Genomic DNA, 22,000 nt, shown 5'->3' with positions numbered 1-22,000 from the left:
AGATCTGTTTTGCATGAATATTATATTCTATATTATAATGTAGCACAGTGGTTCCCAAACTTTTCCATTCCACGACCCACCTAGACAAGTGTAATCTATTTCATGACCCACCACAATATTTGAGGAAAAAAAAAGGTTGATATTACTTTAAGCCTAATCTTACTTAAAAGTTTGATGACAGAAATGAAGTATTTAAGAAAAAAAACCTTTTTATTTTAGAGTAGGCCTACACCTGAAAAAAATCACTATTAATATTTAAGTTTTAATTTTTGTTTACAGACTTTAGAATATGTAGTGTCCATAAAAACGTTAAACAGGCTCACTCCAGTGAACTGTAATCTGCGCTGCTGTGTTTTGTTGCAGAAAATGCATTCACGATCCTTCCGTGTGTGTCGGTGAGAACGGAGCACAATCCAACACTTTTTTTAGAAAAAGCATAAGAAGCAAAGCAGAACTATCTAAAACTGTTTGGAGATTAAAATAATTGTGAAATAGGTAAAAAATAATAATAAACATGTGTCTCGTTTTAAATAAACAAAAAAAAAAAAAAACTGGATGACATTAAGTTCAGGCAGAAATTTATTTTAGCAATGGTTAAATTAATGTTCAGCAATATCTTCAAAAGATTTCTGAACTTTGGCAAATTTTTCTCTAAAAAGAGATGATACGTCAAGGAGTATTGCATTATTTTTTTGTGCATTTTGTTATGTGGAAATGTTTAAATCTTGTAGTGTTACAATTAACCCTGCGTTTGTGCACTGCTCACCCTGTACATGTGAAATGCTTTTTACAAACCGTTTCCCGAACGAAAAAAGTGCACAGAGCTCAAACGGACGATAGAAATGAATGAACATGGCCTACCTGAAACCGTTTTCGTAACATTTGTTTTCTGGTGTATGCAATCTCATGCGGAATATAGTGTATTGAAGTGAGCAAGTTTTTCTCTTTTAATAATGCGGACCGATTGAACCTTTTAATGACATTGCTCTGAGACCTTCACTGTTATTACAACTCGTGCGCGCCCGCGCTTCAAAACACGCAAAGCACGCGGACTTAATTGCAATTCGAAAATCACACTAAGGATATTGCAGTCCTTATTAATGTTGGTGGGCTATATCATTGTGACGAGTGGGTTCCCGGTTCCCGCCTCCTCCTTCCCGTGATTGAGAAGTTTTTAATGTGTTAGACTGGTGCCGAAGCCTGGGAGGAAGGAGGGACGCGCTGCCGAAGATCCCTCGGCACTGAGGTGAATCCGCAGTGCCATCGAGCAGGGCGAAGGAGGATGCTCGAGGCGGTGGGCTGGAGTGAGTTGCCGGGGAGACGGACGCTCCTCTTTTGTATCCTTCCGATCTCCTCCGTGGTTCTCGAGACTGGTGAGTCGAGCAGGTGTCGCTCAATTCCAATCACTCCACCGGCCTCGCACCGTTCCCACTCGTCACTTTCGTGCAGCCCTAGACTGAACTGTGTGTGTGTGTGTCATTGAAACGCAAATTTAGCTGCAGCCAAGTGACTTTGTGCGACCCACCTTGTTCCATTCTGTGACCCACAAGTGGGTCGCGACCCACAGTTTGAAAACCCCTGATGTAGCATATAACAAAAATAGCACCTTAAAGATTTTAGTTTGACTTTTATTTTGTAATCCTGCAAGACTCGTTCTGCCCGTGACTTTTATTCTGTAATCACCAGAGGCGTCTAAATCGAGGACCTCCATACAGGCAGCTGATGATACTGCCAGCTGATACACTATTCATAAAAAAAAAATAGACAAAGCAGCATTTGGTCGCTGCATACCTGTTCGGATGGAACAGAGGATGTTTGCTTTTATTATAGTCAGTATAATTTGACGAATGTCGGTGTTTTTTAAGGAGGAAATGCGTGGGTTTATGGAGTCAAAGCTTTAAATGATGATCATGGCGTTTCCGGAGGGAGAATCACTCGAATCCTGGCTCAGTACGTGCATTATTATCATTTGCATTTCATAATAGATGTAAAGAAAACTGCTGTGTTATGTCTTCACTGCGTACATTAATACCGACTCATCTGACGCGCTCGTTACAGCGGAATTTCGATTCATACTATGACGAAGATCTGCTCATGAATATTAATTTTCTCATATTGACGTTGCCTGGTAACCTTTTCGGGGCGTCCAATTATGATGGATGAATAATATCAAAGGGCCAAGACTTCACCATAGTAGGATTTGTTAATTCACCAGCAGCCACGCCAGCGTCTGCCTTCCAGCCAATCAGATATTCCCACTGCACGAACGTCAAGGCTATTTATTAATATTCATGAGTCAAGCCTTCAGTATAGTATAACTTATAAATTCAAAATGCATGTTGTCCGTCAAATCTGGCGATCATGAGTCCAGATGTAGGATGAGTTCAGACCCAGAGTTTCGCGATTTACTGGAACGATTACTAATTAACCATTTAAATTATGATTTTATCCAGTGTGTCAAGTGTGTACACTAACCATGATAATAAATTATTTTCTCGTAATGTACTATGAGCATACTATGTAAATACAATTGTATGGAAATATGCTTATATCATACATATATAGCACAGTAAATATATTTTTATTGAAATTGGTAATATTGATATGCATCCCTGTGATTGGCCCTCACACCGTTGTGCCAGTGTATCACAGACACAGAGCTCAATGGGGCCGATTGTTTGGTCCTTACGATGGTGTGTGTCCTCCACAGACAAAGCCACACACCCGACCAACAGGCAGGAGGACTGGGAATACATAATCGGGTTTTGTGACCAGATCAATAAGGAGTTGGAAGGGTAAGCATGGGTAAACCTACATGACTGTAAGCTACAGTATCCTCTTCTCTAAATGTGTTTGTGTGTGTTTGTAGTCCTCAGATAGCTGTGAGACTCCTAGTTCACAAAATCCATTCTCAAGAATGGGAAGCCCTTCAAGCTCTGACGGTGAGGGATGTTTTAACGCTAGTTCACCATTGATGCTTTGAGTTTTTCACATATGATATGATGATTTTGTGTCTCTGCAGGTACTAGAGGCGTGTATGAAGAACTGTGGGCGAAGATTTCACAATGAAATAGCCAGATATCGCTTTTTAAATGAGCTAATTAAAGTGGTTTCACCCAAGGTTGGTGGGTTTTCTACCAAGACAGATTTTTTTGAGGGTTACATACAACTTAGAATAAAATTTGAAAATATCTTGAGCTTGTACAGACCTTATTTCAGGCATTTAACCGAAAACCAATTAAATTCAAGATGTTGAAATCAGAAGTTCAAATATGTGACCTTGTTTCTGGTTTTAGGACTGCTTTACATGTCTAATGTGAAACATATGTTAAAAAACTGTGTGTGTTTCAGTATATGGGGGACAGTGTTTCTGAAAAAGTGAAGAATAAGATCATTGAGATGTTGTACAGCTGGACGGTGGCGTTTCCCAATGAGGCCAAGATAGCAGACGCGTACCAGACGCTCAAGAGACAAGGTGAGATTTTACGGACAAACTTTCTGGACTCTCCTCATGAGCGGTTGTTTGATTGATGTCGGTTGTGTTTCCTTGAGGACTCGTGATGTCGGACCCAGAACTGACGGTGGACAAAACCCTGATCCCGTCCCCTCCGGCACGGCCCAAAAACCCAGTATTTGACAATGAGGACATGGGGAAGGTAAGACGTCTGCAACATTTGAATTTAAATATGCTGATTTAGACGTTTAACTCAATGTGGTTTCGATTGATGAATCTACAGAAATGATAGTGTGTTGTTCTGTTATTTGATGACAGTTGTTGGCTGAACTTCTGAGGAGCAAAAACCCAGAAGATCTTCAGGAGGCGAATAGACTCATCAAAAACATGGTGAAGGAGGTGAGAGGTTCTACAGACACGATTGAGATATTGATCTGACATTTAAAGAAGAAGAGAAGAGCTCCTGTTTATATTACCAAGAAAAAGCACTTCCTATTTTCTCCAATGAATCATGATAAACACTGGGGGTGAAAAATAATTTGCAATGGTCTTTTTCAATGCAGTTAAAGAACTGCATTACAATTAAAGCATTTAAAGGGATTTAAGGGAATACATAAAGAAAAAGGTGGATATCAAAAACAGTTTACAGGTGGTTGCATTTGTTTAAACTATATTAATTCACATTGATTCCCACCGATTCTGAATCATAAATCATGTGATGGACTGAATCTGTGTTGTGCATGCAGGACGAGGCCCGAGTGCAGAAAATGACTAAACGCAGCAATACTCTGGAGGAAGTGAACAACAACGTCAAGCTCCTGAGCGAAATGCTGAGTCAATACGACAGGGCCCGATCATCAGACGCCGACCGCGAGCTCATCAAGGTGAGATCAGACTCCGTGAACGTCTCAAACAACATTTAGAAATGAGCAGACCAAGAAGATTTAAAGAAATGACTAGTAACTTATACTAAAGTTGAGTTCCTAAGCATCAGATAGAGAAATCCCTCCAAGGGTTGAGGTTTCGATGCCTGAAGATTTATTATCAGAGATAATGACTCTGCAGAGAATCTGACCAGAAATGGTTTTCATAAACAATACATATCATTCAAGCCACTATTGCTTACTAACTTTTGACCCCAGTCTGTCTCCACATGACAGCATAACACAAAGAGGTCTTGGTTCATCACATGATTTCTCTTAATGGTAGCTCATCATATTTGAGCACACACAGTTGAATACTTGACTATAGAACAACTTGTATAGTTTTACTCACATTGATTATGCTTAATTCATATTTTGTTTAATAGAAATCTTCCACATTTGTTGCTTGAAACTAGTTTGATCGTGGATCATCGCCAGCTTAGCCCTCATATATTTCAATTATTTCTGCTGTGATTATGATAAAGCTTATTAATAGATCATATTAATAGAAATAACGTATTGAAAGAAACTAGAAGTATTTATGTTTAATTAACCAACTGGTTTCCTTGTTGAGAACCAGTGGTTTAGAGACTCTAACCTGTTTGTTAAAGCTGGTCTTCTAGGTTGACCTCAGCCTTGCTAGATGGTTTCCCAGCTGATCAACCACCTAAACCAACTTTAACCATTTAGAAAATCATACAATTTCCTATTAATTTAATATAACGTTTACGCACACTAGGGGTTACCAATATGACGGTGTGGCGGCTTCACTTTCATGACGTCATGAGCAATCCAGTTATAGATCAGTGGATCTGATGCTTGAATAATTAAGTTGATGTAACCATGACAGCAGCGCTCACATGTGACCTGACGTCTTGTGTCCAGGAGCTGTATGAGCGCTGTGATAAACTACGACGCACTGCGTTCAAACTGGCCACTGAAGCAGAGGACAATGACTCCAGTTTGGGTAAATGGCATGATGCTCAGCTCTACTCTCAGGGAAAGATGTTTATTTGAAATGTTTATTATTTATCTGATCCTGTAGGTGACATTCTCAAGGCAAACGATGATTTGTCCAGAGTAATCAGCTCTTATAAACGAATCGTAGAAGGACAGACAGACGACGGGGATGGTGAAGATCTCAGACCAGCTGCTAGTGAAGGTTGATGATTGATGATATTTTGATAATCACATTTTCTTCTGACATAATGTTAATAATGACACAATGTTGTTCTCTCAGGACGTGAGACCACGGGCACTTTGATTGATCTGGCTGGTCTGGATGAACCTTCCTCTCCCCCGACCGTCCCCCCTCCTTCTCTTCCTCCTCAGGTCCTGTCAGCCAATCCCACGGCCTTGTCCATCCCCGTGCTGCCGCCTCCTCCTCGCCGATTGGCCGGCGGTCACAGCAGTCAAACGAGCAGCCCCAGTCACAAACCACCTGAGCAGCAGAACTCTCTCTCCCTGCTGGACGATGAACTCTTGTCTCTCGGTAATAAATCTCTTTTTAATTGTTGTGATGCCGTCTGGTGATGTATACTAAAGAAGTATGCCATGAGAGGTCATGTGATGTGTTTACACGTTACCCTACATAACTGTGGTAAAATCACTTGTAAACAAAACCTCTTGAGCTTTATAAAATGGCATCAACAAAAAACACTTAAGTACATAAATAATATAAATAAAATATTGATAATGTTTGTCGAAATTAATGTAATTTTTGATAATAATATTAAAATAAAACATTGTAAAGCATATAAAAACATGTTTAGTAAATAAAATTGTAATTGATAAAATAATATAATTATGATATATAGTTATTTTATAATGGTTTAAATGTTTTTATTAATAATAACTATTGTTATGAATAAGATTGCAATAGAAATATTAATAGTAAAGCGTGAAAACAATGCTAGGTAAATACTAAGTTTTGATAAATGATAAATAAATATTATGTTTAAATTATATATTTTTTTTAATTCAAACTATTGTTTATAATAATAAAATAATAAACTACATTTTAAAATCAAGGTTCATTAAAACAAGAATAATATTTTTTCAAAATTTTTTCCACCAATTCTAGCATGGTTTTCATGATATTACTGTTTATATTATTAGTTTATAAGCAATATAACATGCTTAAATGTGTTTCTCAGGACTGAATGATCCTCCCACTGTGCCAAACAGACCAAAGTTGGATGAATTGTCTGGTCAGTGGACGTCTCTACAGGTAGGGCACACAAAACCATTTGGGCTTACAGATGTTCAAGGCTTGTGTGAAATGAGAGATGATTCAGTCTGTAATTTTGGTTCGTCTCTTGCGGTCAGGCTCCTGATGCGGGCCTGGACCTGTTTGGGAGCTTCTCGGCATCGAGCGTTGTCTTTCCTACAACACACACACCTGCACAAGCCTCACACACACTGGCTGTCAGTCAGGGGCTGCAGGACCTCTCTATGCTGGACTTTGGAGGTGGAAAGAGGTACAGATCTGCTCTGAAACAGCCCCTCAAACCAGCTTAAAGTGGTCTTCACATGTAGACCGTGTCATATCAGTCACTTATGAGGCTCCATGATGTTCTTAAGCTCCTTTAGAAGGGAGATGCCGATCTAGACCGCTTATTTGAGTATATAAATTAGATTTCAGCTCATCTTATTCTGTCTTCTAGTGTCTCTGGTCTGAGTGGCATTGCTGGAGGTACATTTGGTCTTTCTGGAGGTGTGATGGGCTCCGCAGCCGCCCCTCTTCAGTCCACTAACCCGTTTGTGAGTGCGCCGGCACCCGGCTCGCCCGCTGTGGCCCGGGCTCAGGTGGTGACGGGCGGCTCGGCTCCAGGCAGCCCTTTCTTTCAGCCCTTCTCTTCTCCATCTCACTCGCTTCAGAGCAGCCCAGCGCGGAGCTCAGACCCCAGCCTCTCCAACCTGAACGTCCCGCTCGAGTCCATCAGACCCAGTGAGTGACCGCAGCCTGAATCTGAATGGGTCTGACGAGTTGCCTAATTCAACTGATGTGAAGTGATTCTGTTTTTAATTCTCAAATGATTAAAGCCCCATTCACACCAAGAACGATAACTACAAAGATAACGATATTAGTATCCACACCCGAGAACCATATCGTCTGTTTATTCCAAGCGAACGCTCGTCTGCTCTCAAGCTCGTGATAGCAGGATTGATTCTGATTGGCTGTGAATGTTTGTAATGTTCATCAGCTGGAAAAAAGTCTTCCTGAAAGTGATTCCAATGATATCGTTTCTCTGTGCCTTTATCATTACAGCTGTGATGTGGACTCTGCTATTCTTTAATACTGAGAATGAATTTTAGAACTATATCTTTATCGTTATCTTTACAAGTCATCGTCCTTGGTGTGAACGGGCCTTAATTAATTATATTAACAGGAAGTGAAGCATTATACTTTGAATAAATAAATAAATAAAACTGGACAGAATTAAAGATAATAATAATAATTCTTCTTGAAAATGTCAAAATGCTAACAAATAAATTAAACCCTTAGTTACTATGTTACATATTATAGGGTTTTTAAAGGGTTAGTTCATCCAAAAATGAAAATTATGTCATTAATAACTCACCCTCATGTCGTTCCAAACCCGTGAGGCCTCCGTTTATCTTCAGAACACAGTTTAAGATGTTTTAGATTTAGTCCGAGAGCTCTCAGTCCCTCCATTGAAGTTGTGTGTACGGTCTACTGTCCATGTCCAGAAAGGTAAGAAAAACATCATCAAAGTAGTCCATGTGACATCAGAGGGTCAGTTAGAATATTTTGAAGCATCAAAAATACATTTTGTTCCACAAAAAACAATAATTACGACTTTATTCAGCATTGTCTTCTCTTCCGGGTCTGTTATGAGTGCGTTCGCGATGGTGGTGATGTACGACGCTGCTGATGTGTTTTTTGTTATTGTGTGCGCCAGAAAACACGTCAGCAGCGTCGTACGTCACTGCAGCATTGTATAGAATACAGTACAGTATACAATACATTCATTTTTAGTGGAGGGACAGAAAGGTCTCGGACTAAATCTAAAATATCTTAAACTGTGTTCCTAAGATAAACAGAGGGTTTGGAATTACATGAGGGTGAGTCATTAATGACATAATTTTTGGATGAACTAACCCTTTAAGGAAAAACAATTATTTTTTCATTTATTATTTCTGTGGTGTAAAATGTGTCCCATAAAGGTTTTGTGCTTCACAATTCATACAAAATTTAAATCTGAATTTGACTATATTATAATCTATAAGCTTGATATTTTTTATTAAAATGTAAATATTTAAAGTATGACATTATAGTTTATTATTATGACTATGATATTGAACTTATAAGTATCTTTTTAAAGTCATCCTGCAGCTTATCTATTAAGCTGTAGCTGAGCTGTATCTCAGTGTTTCTGCTGGTGTCCTCAGGTAAAGTCTTACCTGTGATGATGTACGATAAAGACGGAGTCCGTGTTCTTTTGCACTTTGCGATGGACTGTCCACCAGGTCGACCGGACGTCCTGGTCATGGTGGTGTCTTTGCTCAACACGGCGCCGTTACCCGTGCGAAGCATAGTGCTGCAAGCAGCTGTGCCCAAGGTACGCTCTCCTCCGCTGCCAACACAGATTTACACAGAGATTTTACATCAATCGTTCATTTGAATCGGTTCTTTTTAATGATTCAGTTGAACCAATGCACAACAATCCTTTCACTATAAAATATAAAATGCCACAGAGATTTCTCGAAACATGTTAGTTTGATGACTCTCAGAAGTTCTGAAAGGGACTTTAACTTGACCGTTTACCCTGTATTGTGTTGTGTTTGTGTCAGTCTATGCGAGTGAAGCTTCAGCCTCCATCAGGTGCAGAGATCCCGCCCTTTAACCCCATCCTGCCCCCCGCATCCATCACTCAGGTCATGCTGCTCGCCAACCCACTCAAGGTGAGGGGTCAAGCACATTCAATACCTTTTTTTATTACAAAAAATAGCATTTTTTTCTATTTTTAAAATTTTTATAAAATCTGAAAATAAAAGATTTATAATTTTTATTATAATAAAAAAGGTATTTATTATTCTAAAAAAGGAGGGGAATAAATAATAAAACAATCCAACCAATCAAAATGTGACAGCACTTTGATTCTCCTCTAAGGAATCTTTTACATAAAGGTTTACTGGTGTGTGTGTGTGTGTGTGTGTGTTTCAGGAGCGTGTGCGTTTGCGCTATAAGCTGACGTATCTTCTGGGAGAGCATCAGTATTCGGAGGTGGGAGAGCTGGATCAGTTTCCTCCAGCGGACAGATGGGGGTCCCTGTAGATTTACCTTGCCGTTTGCCTGCTTCAACTCTTAAATGTTCATTCCCAAGTATCAGCATTCATTTGTTTTCAGTCAGTGTTTTACTGTAGGCTTGTGAAGCAGTATTTGATGCTTGATGTTTGCTGGATATTAATACAGTAACAAAACATCAGTGACACACATGATGATCTGAAGCGGACACACACGGTTCAGAGATGCTCTTAAAACAGTTTACCATGGTAATCATAGTTTCTGTCAAAATACCATAGTAAAACAATAATTAACTGGCAGTTTCAACAAACACTACAAAGATTTGTTTAAAAAAGTCAATTTAAAAAATCCTTTAATTTGAGAAATAAGCTAGATATGTTGAATGATTTATGAATTAATTTAGACTGAATTTACAACCTTTTACCAGTGACATTTTATTGTCAGAAATAATATAATAGTTGTTTTTAAAAGATTATACTATTTTTGTATTTAGTTTTCATTTCTAATTTTAAAGTTTTAGTAACTAGTTTTTGTTGTTTTGTCATTTTTATGTTGTTTTTTTCTCTCAATGTTTATAGTTTTTATTTGTATTTCCATTTTTTAAGATACTTTAGTACATTAAGCTAAAGTAAATGGAAATTAGAAATTTGTGAAATTTATAGAAAAAAAATTATGGTTTTAGTTTGTCAATTTTAGCAACCCTGGTTATTTAGCATGCATGCATACATAGATCATTTTATGTAATTTTTATGTCTATAAAGTTTTCATTTCTGAAGGTTTGGTAACAGGTTTGCAAAAATCTGTTTAGTTTAGTGGCTCTTTTCATTGACTACATGTTGAGAAATCAAACAAAATTGATCTTTTTCAAGCACTGTAGTAACTATGGTATGTTGAAGTAAACTATGGTAAATGTTGGTAAGCTCAGAAGCCGAGCTGATACTGATGGTGTCACATGACCTCGCCGCTGTCCGTGGAGTGTATTTAACCGTGATTTCACTCTGTTCAGACAGTGCTAGATGTTCTTGTGCTCTTCAAAACAAAGAAGCCGTAGAACTTTGCTGTTTCTAGAACTAAATGATTCATTTCCCGCAAACTTCAGCTCTCTAAGTCACGAAGCATCAGAACGAATGTACCTGCAGTCAAACGAGTTTACACGGAGGACGCTTTGAGTTTACACGCATAGTGTCAGAGTAGCATTATGTTGTCCATTTTGAGTTTTTATCTGCCTGTGTTATAGTTCAACTGTTTCTGTTTTTATTTATTGCTGCTACAGGAACGATTGGACTCAAGTTTCAGCATCACAGTCTGTCTCTGATAGTCGGCAGCTTTTATTGACCATTTTAGATTTATTTATTTAATTGTGGCATATTTATATAGTGTTTTTGCCTGCTGGTTATGCGATGAAGATCTTGATGGAGGATGAACTGTAATGATTAGCACAGTTCATCAGAAGTCGGATTGGAGATGTGTTTTGGTAAAGTGGAGGCATCAGCAGTCAGTCCTCTGAGCGTTTCACTTGATTTGATTCTTTTAAGCACTGTAGCAGGGCAAATGAGCATTTTATTTAATAAGATAAAGGCCTCATGTGATTTTAGTCCCAAACAAACCTTAATGTGTCCGAGCAGAAGAAGAGGACAACTGCTCCTCTGAAGTGAGCAAACCGTACAGTTCATTACGATCATGTGTTTAGACTCTGATAACACAAAAAATGACTTGTATTTCACCCACAGAAACAAAACAAATCATATTTTGCATAAAGAAAAGTTTTTTTCTTTTTTTATCCCTGTATGAAAATATAACAACTTATTTGTTTTAATTTTGGGGTAAACTTGAAAGCGTTTCTCGGTCCTAAAACAGTTTTACTATAGCAAAATATGTCGCCTTATTGATTTCGGGGTGAATTCTTGGTGGTTTTTGAGTTTGGTGAGATTCATCTGCTTCATGGCTGTGAATCTTGTGTGTTTGAACACATTGGACTGTATTTCTGGACATCATGGAGCATCTCTGCAGATTCTGTCTGACGGTTTTCAGGTATTTGAAAGTCTCAGAGCTTCATTGTGCATCTGCATCAAAGAGTTTCGAGTATTTCTGAGGAACCTTGTCTGTGTATTATTATGAATCGTGTCTCCTTTTAAGCCTCATCAGGTCTGAAGATGATGACAGTGATGGTTTAAGAGGACTCATTAAAATATGTGGAACAAAAGTAGACCTTTGTAAAAGTTATTATAGATGACGATGATGTAGATGAAGCACTGCTCTGGTGTTTAATAGTGATTCCATCATGTGTACTGCGCCATTAAAGACTTTATCAAACGGATTTACCTGCATCGTTTTCTTTACATGTTTCCTCTTGGGGTGGAAATTAGTAATCGCTCTGCTTTTCAACATAAAGAGGCAAAATTTCACAATGTAAGTTAGTCATTTCATGAAAGTTATAATCAAGTCTTGGCTTACATTTACTCTCATTGTCTATCTTTTCATTCAGAAATACGCCAGATTGAAAAAGAAAATGGGATGCAAGCACCACAAACTTCACATTGATCTGCATTTACTAATTATACAGCCTAATTAAATTAGAGTCTGAACTGCAGCTGCTATGAGATGTGACATTCATAAATGATTCAAAATAATAAATGGAGGAGAAGATTAAGGTGTCTAACCTTCTTTTCCCGCTGTGAAAGACGGATTTATGAGATTTACCTCTTCTTCTGAATCCCTGATGTTGTTTTGCTCATCTCTTTTTGTGAAGTGATAGTAGCTGTTTGTCACAACTGTACAATAGAGTTTTGCTGCTCACCCTAAGCGTCACACAATGACACAAACGGTCAATAACGGTCTTTTTTTTTTTCAAAACGCGCGCTTCAGTGACGTCATTGCAACGAGCGAGCGGTTTTAAGAATGTTTCTGATTGGCTGTCTGTTTTTGTAGTTTATCAGCGGGAAAAATTCGCTCTCTAGTGAATCTAACGATATCGTTCATCTGTCGATATCGTAAATGAATAATTTCCGTTCTTTTCTTTTTAAAGTTAGAATGACCGTTGAAATGCAGGTGAATAGGGTAGAAAAAAAATACCAAGTTGATTGTTTTCTAAAATTTTGTTGAAATATATGCAAATTATGCATTATTTAATGAAATGTCGCCAATTTTTCATACATTTCTAGTACAAAAATCTGAACACTGGATGAAGTCAGTTTCAAAAATTCTTGTTTATTTATTTTTTGACATATTAGTCAAATGTTTTTACACAGGGATATCTGGGTATCTCTTGTCACTCCATAATTCAGAAAATACTTTGAACTTTGAAAACAATATATTTTCAAAATTCCGGGGGAATAAAATGTTTTATATAATCAAGAAAATTATATATGAACAAATACCTCTGTAAAAAAACTTAAGAATATAGACGGAATAAATATGTAAAGTTTGGTGTGTGTAAGTGCCACTGAAGAGGAGATTTATGGCTCAGTGTTGGAGAAAAAAACTCGATTTAAGAAAATGGCCTTTAAATATATGTATTATAATTGAAATGTATTGACACAAATAGATAAAGTGGTATAAAAGAAACACTTGACAGTGTCATTTGGATGTTTTCTTTCCATAAGTCTGAAAAAACTACTTTATGAAAAGCCATAAAACCCAAAATCTAAAAATGGACGGATGCATGAAAAAACTGTTTTTGCCTGCAGTGTCTCCCATTAATGCAAATGCTACTTAAATCTACCCAATGCTGAGGTTTCTTGCATAGTTTTTTCCATCCCTGTATAATTATTACAGTTGATAGGTTAAGTTGATGTACCTCAAATTCTAATCCAATAGAGCATGAGCAATCAAGTTTTCCCTCAGAAGACCTTTTATATTTTATGCATTTAGCAGACGCTTTTGTCCAAAGCGACTTACAGTGCATTCAGGCTATCAATTTTTACCTATCATGTGTTCCCGGGGATTCGAACCCCCAACCTTGCGCTTGACAGCGCAGTCCTCTACCAATTGAGCTACAGGAACACATTTTTTCTATAAAAGGCAAAAGAAGTTAATAAGGAAGACAAACTCGTTTTTTGCAAATACTGGAAAAAGTTTTATAAAAGAAGTCATGTTTGTGAATTATGTACAGGACACAAAGAGAGTGAAAAACATCTGGATGATCAGATGAATTTATGTTTCTATTGTTCCCTCTTTGACGATGGCCATGGCCAGGTTACGGGCCAGAGCCAGTCGCAGGAGCTCCGTCTTCGTGGACTCGATGTCTTCATCCTGAAACACAGAAGAAACACAACTTAGAAACATCCTGATTCACAACCAAACATGATAATGAGCATCTCTGGGATGTTCTAGAGAGGATTCGTACCTGGTCTGTCATGTTTGAGGCTTTGGTTCCTGAGTTCAGCTCCTCCAGACAGGACATGAGCTCATACGTCTGATCCACGGAGAAGATCACCTTTACATGAGAACGGAGGGATTTAAACAAAACCCCACAGATGAATGCTAAACACCTTTATGGTTTAAGCTACAATAGTACAGCTCAAACGGTTGAAGTTCTGTAGCCAAATACTCATTGTTTCTACACATTTCTTGACTACAGTAAAATGCGAGTGTAATGATGAGTTCAAGTCTGTGTCTTGACCTCTTTCTGCTCCAGCAGCGGCAGCGCGTCGGTCAGCAGCGTCATCCACAGACCGCGAGGGGCAATCCTAGCCGTCATCAAGGACAGCAGGAGTTTGGCCGCCTCGGAGAAACGGTTCTCACCGTAGAGCCTGTGAAACTCACGGTACTTTCCTGTAAACACACATGGAGTCATGCATCTCATGGATATGGGACATTAGAAACCATTTGTACATCTGTAACACCACGTCTTTTAAAGTGAATCAGTATGTTAGAAAAGAAAAACATGCTTTTATCAATTGGGAATTGATTGTGAAAGCTGAATGTGCATGCATTTGCTAAAAACTATTTCTGACTAGCTTTAGCTATAGTTCAGAATCAATACTCAAGGAGCAAGTTATTATTGGAAAGACAAACGTGTTTGTTCTTGGAAATGAATGTGGCTGAAGAATCGATCACATGAAAGCATCTGAGACTGAATGGTGGACTGAAATGTGATGCACACTGCATTATAGCGGCTCTTCTGCTTCAGATAAATCTCATCAATGGCGTCGCTCTCTCATATTGTACCTAAAAACGTCAGTCTGTCACTGAGCAGCATGGCAGGACCCAGATTATCCAGCAAATCCAGATCCGTGAAAGAGCCTCTGTTACAGTAATCCTGAAGAAACCTGTGGGAAACGAAGCATGGGTTAGGTAAAAAGAGCAGTCGAACAGCATCTAGACAGATGGATGGTGTGTAACCTCTCAGAGATGAGTGTAGCGAACGCAGCGTCTTTGGCTCGGATGCTCCAGGACAGAGCAGATCCCAGGCGGTTGTTCCTCAGAGCTCTTTTAGCCATGATCTTACAGATACTGCGCACTGAAACGCACACACATCAGCTCTTTTAGGCAAGAGGACGACGAGCTTGTGAAGCGATCGGTCACTGTTTACTCACCCTGTTCACTCATCTGTCTGTCCTCACAGATCCGCAGGACTTTAACAGCTTTACGTTCGGTGTCGAGCGGGACTCTCTCGATCTGCAGCTCTAGATACACACGACCGAACTCAGGACAGTGATCGAAATAATCCACCGCCAGCTGCCACAGACTAACACACACACACACACACACACACACACACACACACACACACACACACACACACACACACACACACACACACACAGGTATGAAGAATACATTATTCTGAGCAGTTCAGAACTGGATGAATCAAGAGTCAAGAATTTGTGAGTTATTATAATTGATATTAGAAAAATAATAACAGTAAATGTCAATTAAAATAATTATATTCATATATAATGATGATAAATTATATACTGACAAATTAACTAAATAATTTAATTCATTATATATTATTCTATAATATTTAATACAATTATAAATAAAAAATGTAGATTATTAACATTATTTAATTGTATTAAAATATTGTATTTTAAATATCTCATAATACTTATTTTATAAATATTTATATTTTGCATGAAGAACATAAAGTAATGCTTTACAAAGCTATATATATATATATATATATATATATATATATATATTCATAAAAAAACTGAACTGAGACTGAACTCTTTAGTCCTCAGAGATCAATAATGGGTTTTAATCACCTGTGATGTGTGAAGAGACCCGAGGCGTACTCCAAAACCAGAAACTCACGCAGATTAGACCCAAAACTACACACACACACACACACACACACACAACCAGAACAGCAAGGTGAGCATCACATCAACCAGAACCTTCTCAAAGAGCCACGTGGATCTGTAAACGTTCTTCTACATATATGAATGGAAAATGGTCTGAAAGACACTCAAATATGAGCGTGTCATAGTGTGCAATCATCTGATGTGACGTGAGACACGCACTGGAGGTTGTGCGACTGCAGGAGTTTGCAGTGATCCAGCAGATCCGTCAGATGAGCCACGAACCACCAGTTGTTGAGCGCGATGCTGCAGAAACGGCACACATCTGTGTTAGTTTGGAGAGATGACTGTGTGTCTGTGCTGAGAGAGAGGTAACACACCTGCAGTCTTTGATCACCTGATGCAGGTCGAACTCGAAGGCCGACAGCAGGATGATGTCCAGAGGCTCCGGAGACGCCCGTGGACCCAGAAACATGTTCATGCTCGACTGCAACACCAACACTAGCTCAGTGTGATACATGGAGCCTGACAGCCGGGTTTATAGATTTATACACAGTCAAATCTATCAAATCAAGTTTGGATATCATTGCATGACTAATGCTCAACTGTTTGTATGATATCTGACAGCTTTACTTGTGCCTCATGCAGGGTTATTATAGTTACAGCACACTAAACCCAGAAAACTATTTGTTACTTACAAAATACACTTCAGCTGAACTAAAATCTAAATATATATATGTATAAATTTCAGCTTGCTGTCAAAGCAACATTTCTCATTTTCATTTAATTTGACTATTTATATATATAAATAAATATTAAATAAACTTTAACTGATGTAAATTATAAAAAAAAAAACACTGGTTGTCAATGCTCCATTTTTCATTTTCTTTAACTTGATGTACCGAAATAACTAAAACAAAATTAAATAAAATTTAATAAATAATAAAAACTATAAAAAAATAACAAATTAAAAAAAGACAAAAAAACAACAACAACAAAACTTTAAATAAATTAAAAGGAATACTAATTTAAATTACTCAAATAAAATAAAATTGAACTGAAATAACATTAAAAACTGTAAAATGTTTTTTATTATTATTTTTAAACATTTTATTTTAGCTAATTGTCAGGGCAAGACTTCTAATTTTCATTTAATTAATGAAATTAACTATTTAACTAATTAACTAATGTAACTAACTAAAACTGGATTAAACCTTAAAAAAAAAATAAATAAAAAATTAAAACACTATCAAAAAAAAAAATTACAATATAAAAATAAATCCGTTTATTGGAATTTCAATAAAATATTAAATAATATTTATTTTCAACTAATTTTAATGCAGCTAATTGCCAAGTTTAACTAGATGATCTAAAATAACTAAAACTAAAATTGAAATACAAATGAATAAAAACCAGATAGAAATTTCAAATAAATAAGAAATGAGATAAGAACTCTGACAGTATGTCAGTATGTACTTGTGCGTAGTAGTGCAGGTCGGGCGGTTTGATGGTGGGCTGAGTGAAGAGCAGCCGTGTGACCAGGAAGTGATACCAGGTGCTCAGCAGCTCCTTCTGCTCCAGTAACGTGTCTTCATCACCCAGCAGGATCTGACAGAGACAGAGTCAAGGTCAGGGTCACACGCTCTCAGCAGACTCAGACACAGCAGAGGTCACGACCCCTCACCTTGACCAGGGTCTCCAGGTGACGGTTCCCAGCGAAGGTGTTGTCTTGAAGACAGCGGTCACACTCCTCGTGCCACTGTCTCCATCTGACATCAAACTCAGTCAGCGTCTGAGCTCCAGTGGGCTGCAACAAGCAGCATGCACGCAGAGCTCAATTATTTAGCCATTTATATGGTGAGTTTTATAAAAACAATGAGTCCTAAAGACTGTTGTTGAAGTGATTAACAGTCGTTATTTTTCACCCCAAAAAAAGAAAACATAAAATATTGTATTTTACATATAGAAAATGTAGTTTAATGTCGATTAATATTTTTGCTTTTAAATTTCTCATTGCATTCAAAGTTTTTTTCTGTAGTTCTCAGTTGTGAGTCAGTAGTTATAATGCAATTGTTTACATACTTTACATCAGCAAATAAAAGACGATACAACAAATGTGACAATGTATAATTAAGATACCACTAATTACGCAACGTATTAAACAAAACAGATTTTATACTTTAAATTGTGAATAAGGTATTATAGGTTTAAAATGTACTCAACCATTCAAAGGTTTGGGTTCAGAAAGATCAGTTCCTTTTTTCTTTTTTTTGTGAGCAGAAGTCTCTTAAAAATATACAAAAATATTGTGCAATATTATTAACATTTCAAAAAACTATTTTCTATGCAGATATGTTTTAAAATGTAATTTATTCCTGTGATGCAAAGCTGTATTTTCAGCATCATTACTCAAGTCTTCAGTGTCACATGATCCTTCAGAAATCATTTTGAACAAAATTGTAGTATTATTATTTGGTAAATATATATTTTCTGCATTGCAGTATTAAGAATTTAGCCTTTAAATGCATTTAATTGTAATGAGTATAATGTAAACATACCATGAAACCTTAAAAAATATGCTTCATTAAAATATAATTCCTTCTGATTTTGGGGTGAAATACATCCTGTTCTCAGCAGGTTTAGGAAAAGTGTGTGAGGTGCGTGTAGGGCGTGGGCGTCCTGCTGAACGTACATTAAAGATGGGCATGCTCTGTAACAGGACGTCCATGCGTTTGAACACAGAGCTGCTCTCGGGCCGCAGAGACGCCTGTTTGGACAGCACCTGACGGGCTTCATCCATGCGGCCCTGCAGGACTAAACTGATCACCTGCACACACACAACGACACATGTAAGGACACAGCTGATGATATGCAGATGTTCTGGAGGTCAGGGGTCATGTGCGTCGTACCACGTCCCAGTAGGACCGATGCAGGGCGGGGCTTTCGCTCTGTAACACCTCTCGCGCTCTCGTGTCCACGTCTGACTTGTGCAGACGCACCCAATCCAGCAGCTGCAGCAGCAGAGACCCGGCTGCAACAAGAGAACAAAACCAAGTCAGACAAACTAGAAGAAAAGGTCTGCTTGAACATTTCAGACGCCTCTCTCTACCTGGAGCCGCGTCGATGAACAGAACCTCACACAAGTTCCATATGAGCTCGATCGCCAAGAGGATAGACACCTGGAGAGATCAGACCAGCATTGACTTCAGTCAAATATTCAGTCGAAATCATGAGGACAGGACTTTTATTAGAGATCTGATTGGATCATAACTTTATTTTTATCTTTGCTCATGTGTCTTTGATTATGTCAGCAGAAAGATTGTTTCAGAGGCATTGCAATAAAAAAAAGACATTAACATCACTTTTAATTAACTTGTTTTTATTAAAATACATAATGCATAAATGTTTTTATGGTTGCAATAATCATTAAAAACATTATAAAACATAAAATATTTAGAATGCATACATACGGCTTTCATTTGTAATCTAGTGTTTAATCTCTCTTTATAAATGCATGCATATTGTTTTGTTATAATCTAATGATTATTTATCTTAAAATAAAACATTTAATAATATTCAGAATGCATGCATATTTTTTTATTGTTGTAAATGTAATAATTTATCTTTATAAAATAAAGCATGCAAAATTATTCTTTATATACTATTATAGAATGTTTTCATATGTTTAATTCGTTTTTATATTTTCAGTTTTAATTATGACTTCAATTTAGGCTTTTAAAAAATGTGTTGTTGTTTCTGTTTTAGTTTTTATTCATTTTACTTCAGATTTAATATTTAGAATGCATGCATACCATTTTAATTTCGCAAACTAAAGTTTAACTTCATAAATGCATGCATAAGGTTTTGTTATAATCTAATGATTAATTTATCTTAAAATAAAGCATTTAATAATATTCAGAATGCATGCATATTTATTTTTTTATTGTTGTAAATGTAATAATTAATTTCTTTATAAAATAAGCATACAAATTATTCATATTAAAATTTTATTATAGAATGTGTTAACGTTTAATTAGTTTTTTTAGTTTTCGTTTTAATTATAACTTTAATTAAGGCTTTTAAAAAATGTGTTGTTTCCGTTTTCGTTTTTTATACATTTTATTTCAGATTTAATATTTAGAATGCATGCATATTGCATACCTTTTTAATTTTGTAATCTAGTGTTTAATCTCTCTTTATAAATGCATGCATGTTGTTTTGTTATAATCTAAGGATAAATTTATCTTAAAATAAAGAATTTTATAATATTCAGAATGCATGCATATTTATTTTTTATTGTTGTAAATGTAGTAATTAATTTATCTTTATAAAATAAAGCATACAAATTAATTATTCATATATTAATATTCTATTTTATGATGTATTCATGTTCAATTTGTTTTTTTCTTTTTGTTTTAATTATAACTTTAGTTTCTGTTTTAGTTTTTTATTTATGCGGTTTTAATTTTGTAATCAGTGTTTAATCTATATTTATAAATGCATGCATATTGTTTTGTTATAATCTAATGATTGATTTAGCTTAAAATAAAGCATTTAATAATATTAAGAATGCATGCATATTTTATTGTTGTAAATATGATTAATTTACCTGTAAAATATAAAGCATGCAAAATAATACTTCATATACGATTATAGAATTTATTAATAGGTTTAATTTTTATATTTTAACAACCGCACTGCTCGTACAGATACAATACATCAGTCTGTTTTGAGTTGATGTGGACTCTTCACAGTACCTGATCTCCATACTGTGACGCTAAAGAACCATCTCGTGTTGAAACTGAAAAGAGAAGGACAGTGTGATCATCTGATGGAGAGCATCCTCTTCCTCGTGTGCGATGTGTGTCGTGTGCGTGTTTACCTGCGTTCTGCTGCAGATCCTCCATACAGGCTCGGATCACAGACCTGTAGTTCTTACTGACGCTCACAAACCTGCAGGAGACAGGGACAGATCAGACAGCATGTACAGATCAGTACGTCCACACTGTCAGGCTCCAGGACTCACTGTGACTTCTTGTTCTTGCTGGGCACGTCCTCTCTGATCTTCTGCAGCCCCACGAAGATGAGATGGGACTCGTTGAAGAGTTTGCGCAGGATGGGAGAGCAGATGTCTTCATCTCTCCTCACGATGTGGACGAGCGGAGAGCCTGCAGACCTCGGACCTGAGCACAAACACAACAAAAGATGAGCTTCATGTCCTCGTCCCTCTTCAGTGTTTCCCTCGAGGAGGTCAATACCTTGCAGTCTGTAGTCGGTCTCATACACCAACAGATCTCCAGGACCCCACTCAAAACCCAAATGCCTCTGATGAAATCCAGCGCTGGGAATTAGCTGCAAAGATCACATTATTAAATATAAGAGGCTTTTATTCATGCATGCATACTTATATAATAAAACACAACATATAACATACATATTATTACACATATATAAACATACCATGGTATTTTAGTTTGGTATCTAGTTTAGTATCATGATATTGTCTTAAGATGCCTTAGAGCTAACTTACGTTATATTTGTTCCACACATGCATATTCTTCACATTTATATACTTGTACCGTGCATTAATGTTCATAAGCATAGATGAAAGAGTTTAAATCAGGGGTTACCGTGGGACTGGGCTCTTCATCCACCTCCTCCATAACACCGCGATATTAAATTCTCCTGAAATACCGACGTTTTATGTTGTTATATCTGAAAAACATTCAACACACTCAGCGCTCAGAAACCAGCGCCATGAGTCTGAAGGACCCCTGATGCTCTGCGCGGTTAGTACGACGCACTGAGTGCCTAAACAAAATACAAGTCTCTTTCCAAAACGACCAGTGATGTAGAATTATCAGCAATATTTAACTTTAACACATGCCATTCACAAATGTTTGTCATGTTTGCATTTTGCACAGTTTTTTTTTTTTACATAATTTCGCGCTGTTCTCTGGACAACTGGTCGGTCCGAGGACAATTCTGGCGATGTGAATGAACGTAAAGTATTTATCTGATCATTATAAATGCAAAAATGTTAGTTATATGTTTTATTTAAAATTGATTTAGCGTAAAATTAGGGTCATTATTGGTAAAGCCC

The 22,000-nt window shown here is 37.1% G+C and overlaps 2 protein-coding genes across 3 annotated transcripts; one reads left to right on the top strand and one right to left on the bottom strand.

Annotated features, from left to right (window-relative positions):
* The first annotated feature begins 1,653 nt into the window (after positions 1 to 1,653).
* LOC132149633 (ADP-ribosylation factor-binding protein GGA3-like) lies at positions 1,654 to 11,966 on the top strand. Its single transcript, XM_059559027.1, has 17 exons — positions 1,654 to 1,950; positions 2,711 to 2,795; positions 2,870 to 2,942; positions 3,023 to 3,121; positions 3,352 to 3,475; positions 3,553 to 3,656; positions 3,773 to 3,853; positions 4,201 to 4,338; positions 5,263 to 5,344; positions 5,423 to 5,539; positions 5,618 to 5,869; positions 6,534 to 6,607; positions 6,706 to 6,857; positions 7,044 to 7,327; positions 8,794 to 8,963; positions 9,196 to 9,306; positions 9,569 to 11,966. Exons 1-17 carry the CDS (start codon positions 1,902 to 1,904, stop codon positions 9,677 to 9,679), a joined length of 2,106 nt encoding a protein of 701 aa, XP_059415010.1. The 5' UTR covers positions 1,654 to 1,901; the 3' UTR covers positions 9,680 to 11,966.
* A 1,695-nt stretch (positions 11,967 to 13,661) lies between these two features.
* On the bottom strand, positions 13,662 to 21,704 carry LOC132149635 (nuclear pore complex protein Nup85-like). 2 transcript variants are annotated; one of them, XM_059559029.1, is made up of 19 exons: positions 21,528 to 21,703; positions 21,156 to 21,249; positions 20,924 to 21,080; positions 20,780 to 20,850; positions 20,655 to 20,698; positions 19,007 to 19,076; positions 18,807 to 18,928; positions 18,590 to 18,724; positions 17,582 to 17,704; positions 17,374 to 17,505; positions 16,278 to 16,384; positions 16,120 to 16,203; positions 15,862 to 15,927; positions 15,187 to 15,338; positions 14,993 to 15,110; positions 14,819 to 14,919; positions 14,271 to 14,422; positions 13,995 to 14,084; positions 13,665 to 13,900 (listed from the first exon to the last, which is right to left on the bottom strand). In XM_059559029.1, exons 1-19 carry the CDS (start codon positions 21,558 to 21,560, stop codon positions 13,802 to 13,804), a joined length of 1,950 nt encoding a protein of 649 aa, XP_059415012.1. In that variant the 5' UTR covers positions 21,561 to 21,703; the 3' UTR covers positions 13,665 to 13,801. The 2 variants fall into 2 exon arrangements, with proteins under 2 accessions (XP_059415011.1, XP_059415012.1); XM_059559028.1 differs by having other exon boundaries at positions 13,662 to 13,900; positions 20,924 to 21,249; positions 21,528 to 21,704.
* Between the last annotated feature and the right edge of the window lie 296 nt (positions 21,705 to 22,000).

This window comes from Carassius carassius, chromosome 9 (genome assembly GCF_963082965.1).
Source record: "Carassius carassius chromosome 9, fCarCar2.1, whole genome shotgun sequence".
Taxonomy (NCBI): Eukaryota; Metazoa; Chordata; class Actinopteri; order Cypriniformes; family Cyprinidae; genus Carassius; species Carassius carassius.
Note: the sequence above shows the minus strand (reverse complement) of the source record. Positions and strands in the feature narration are given on the sequence as shown.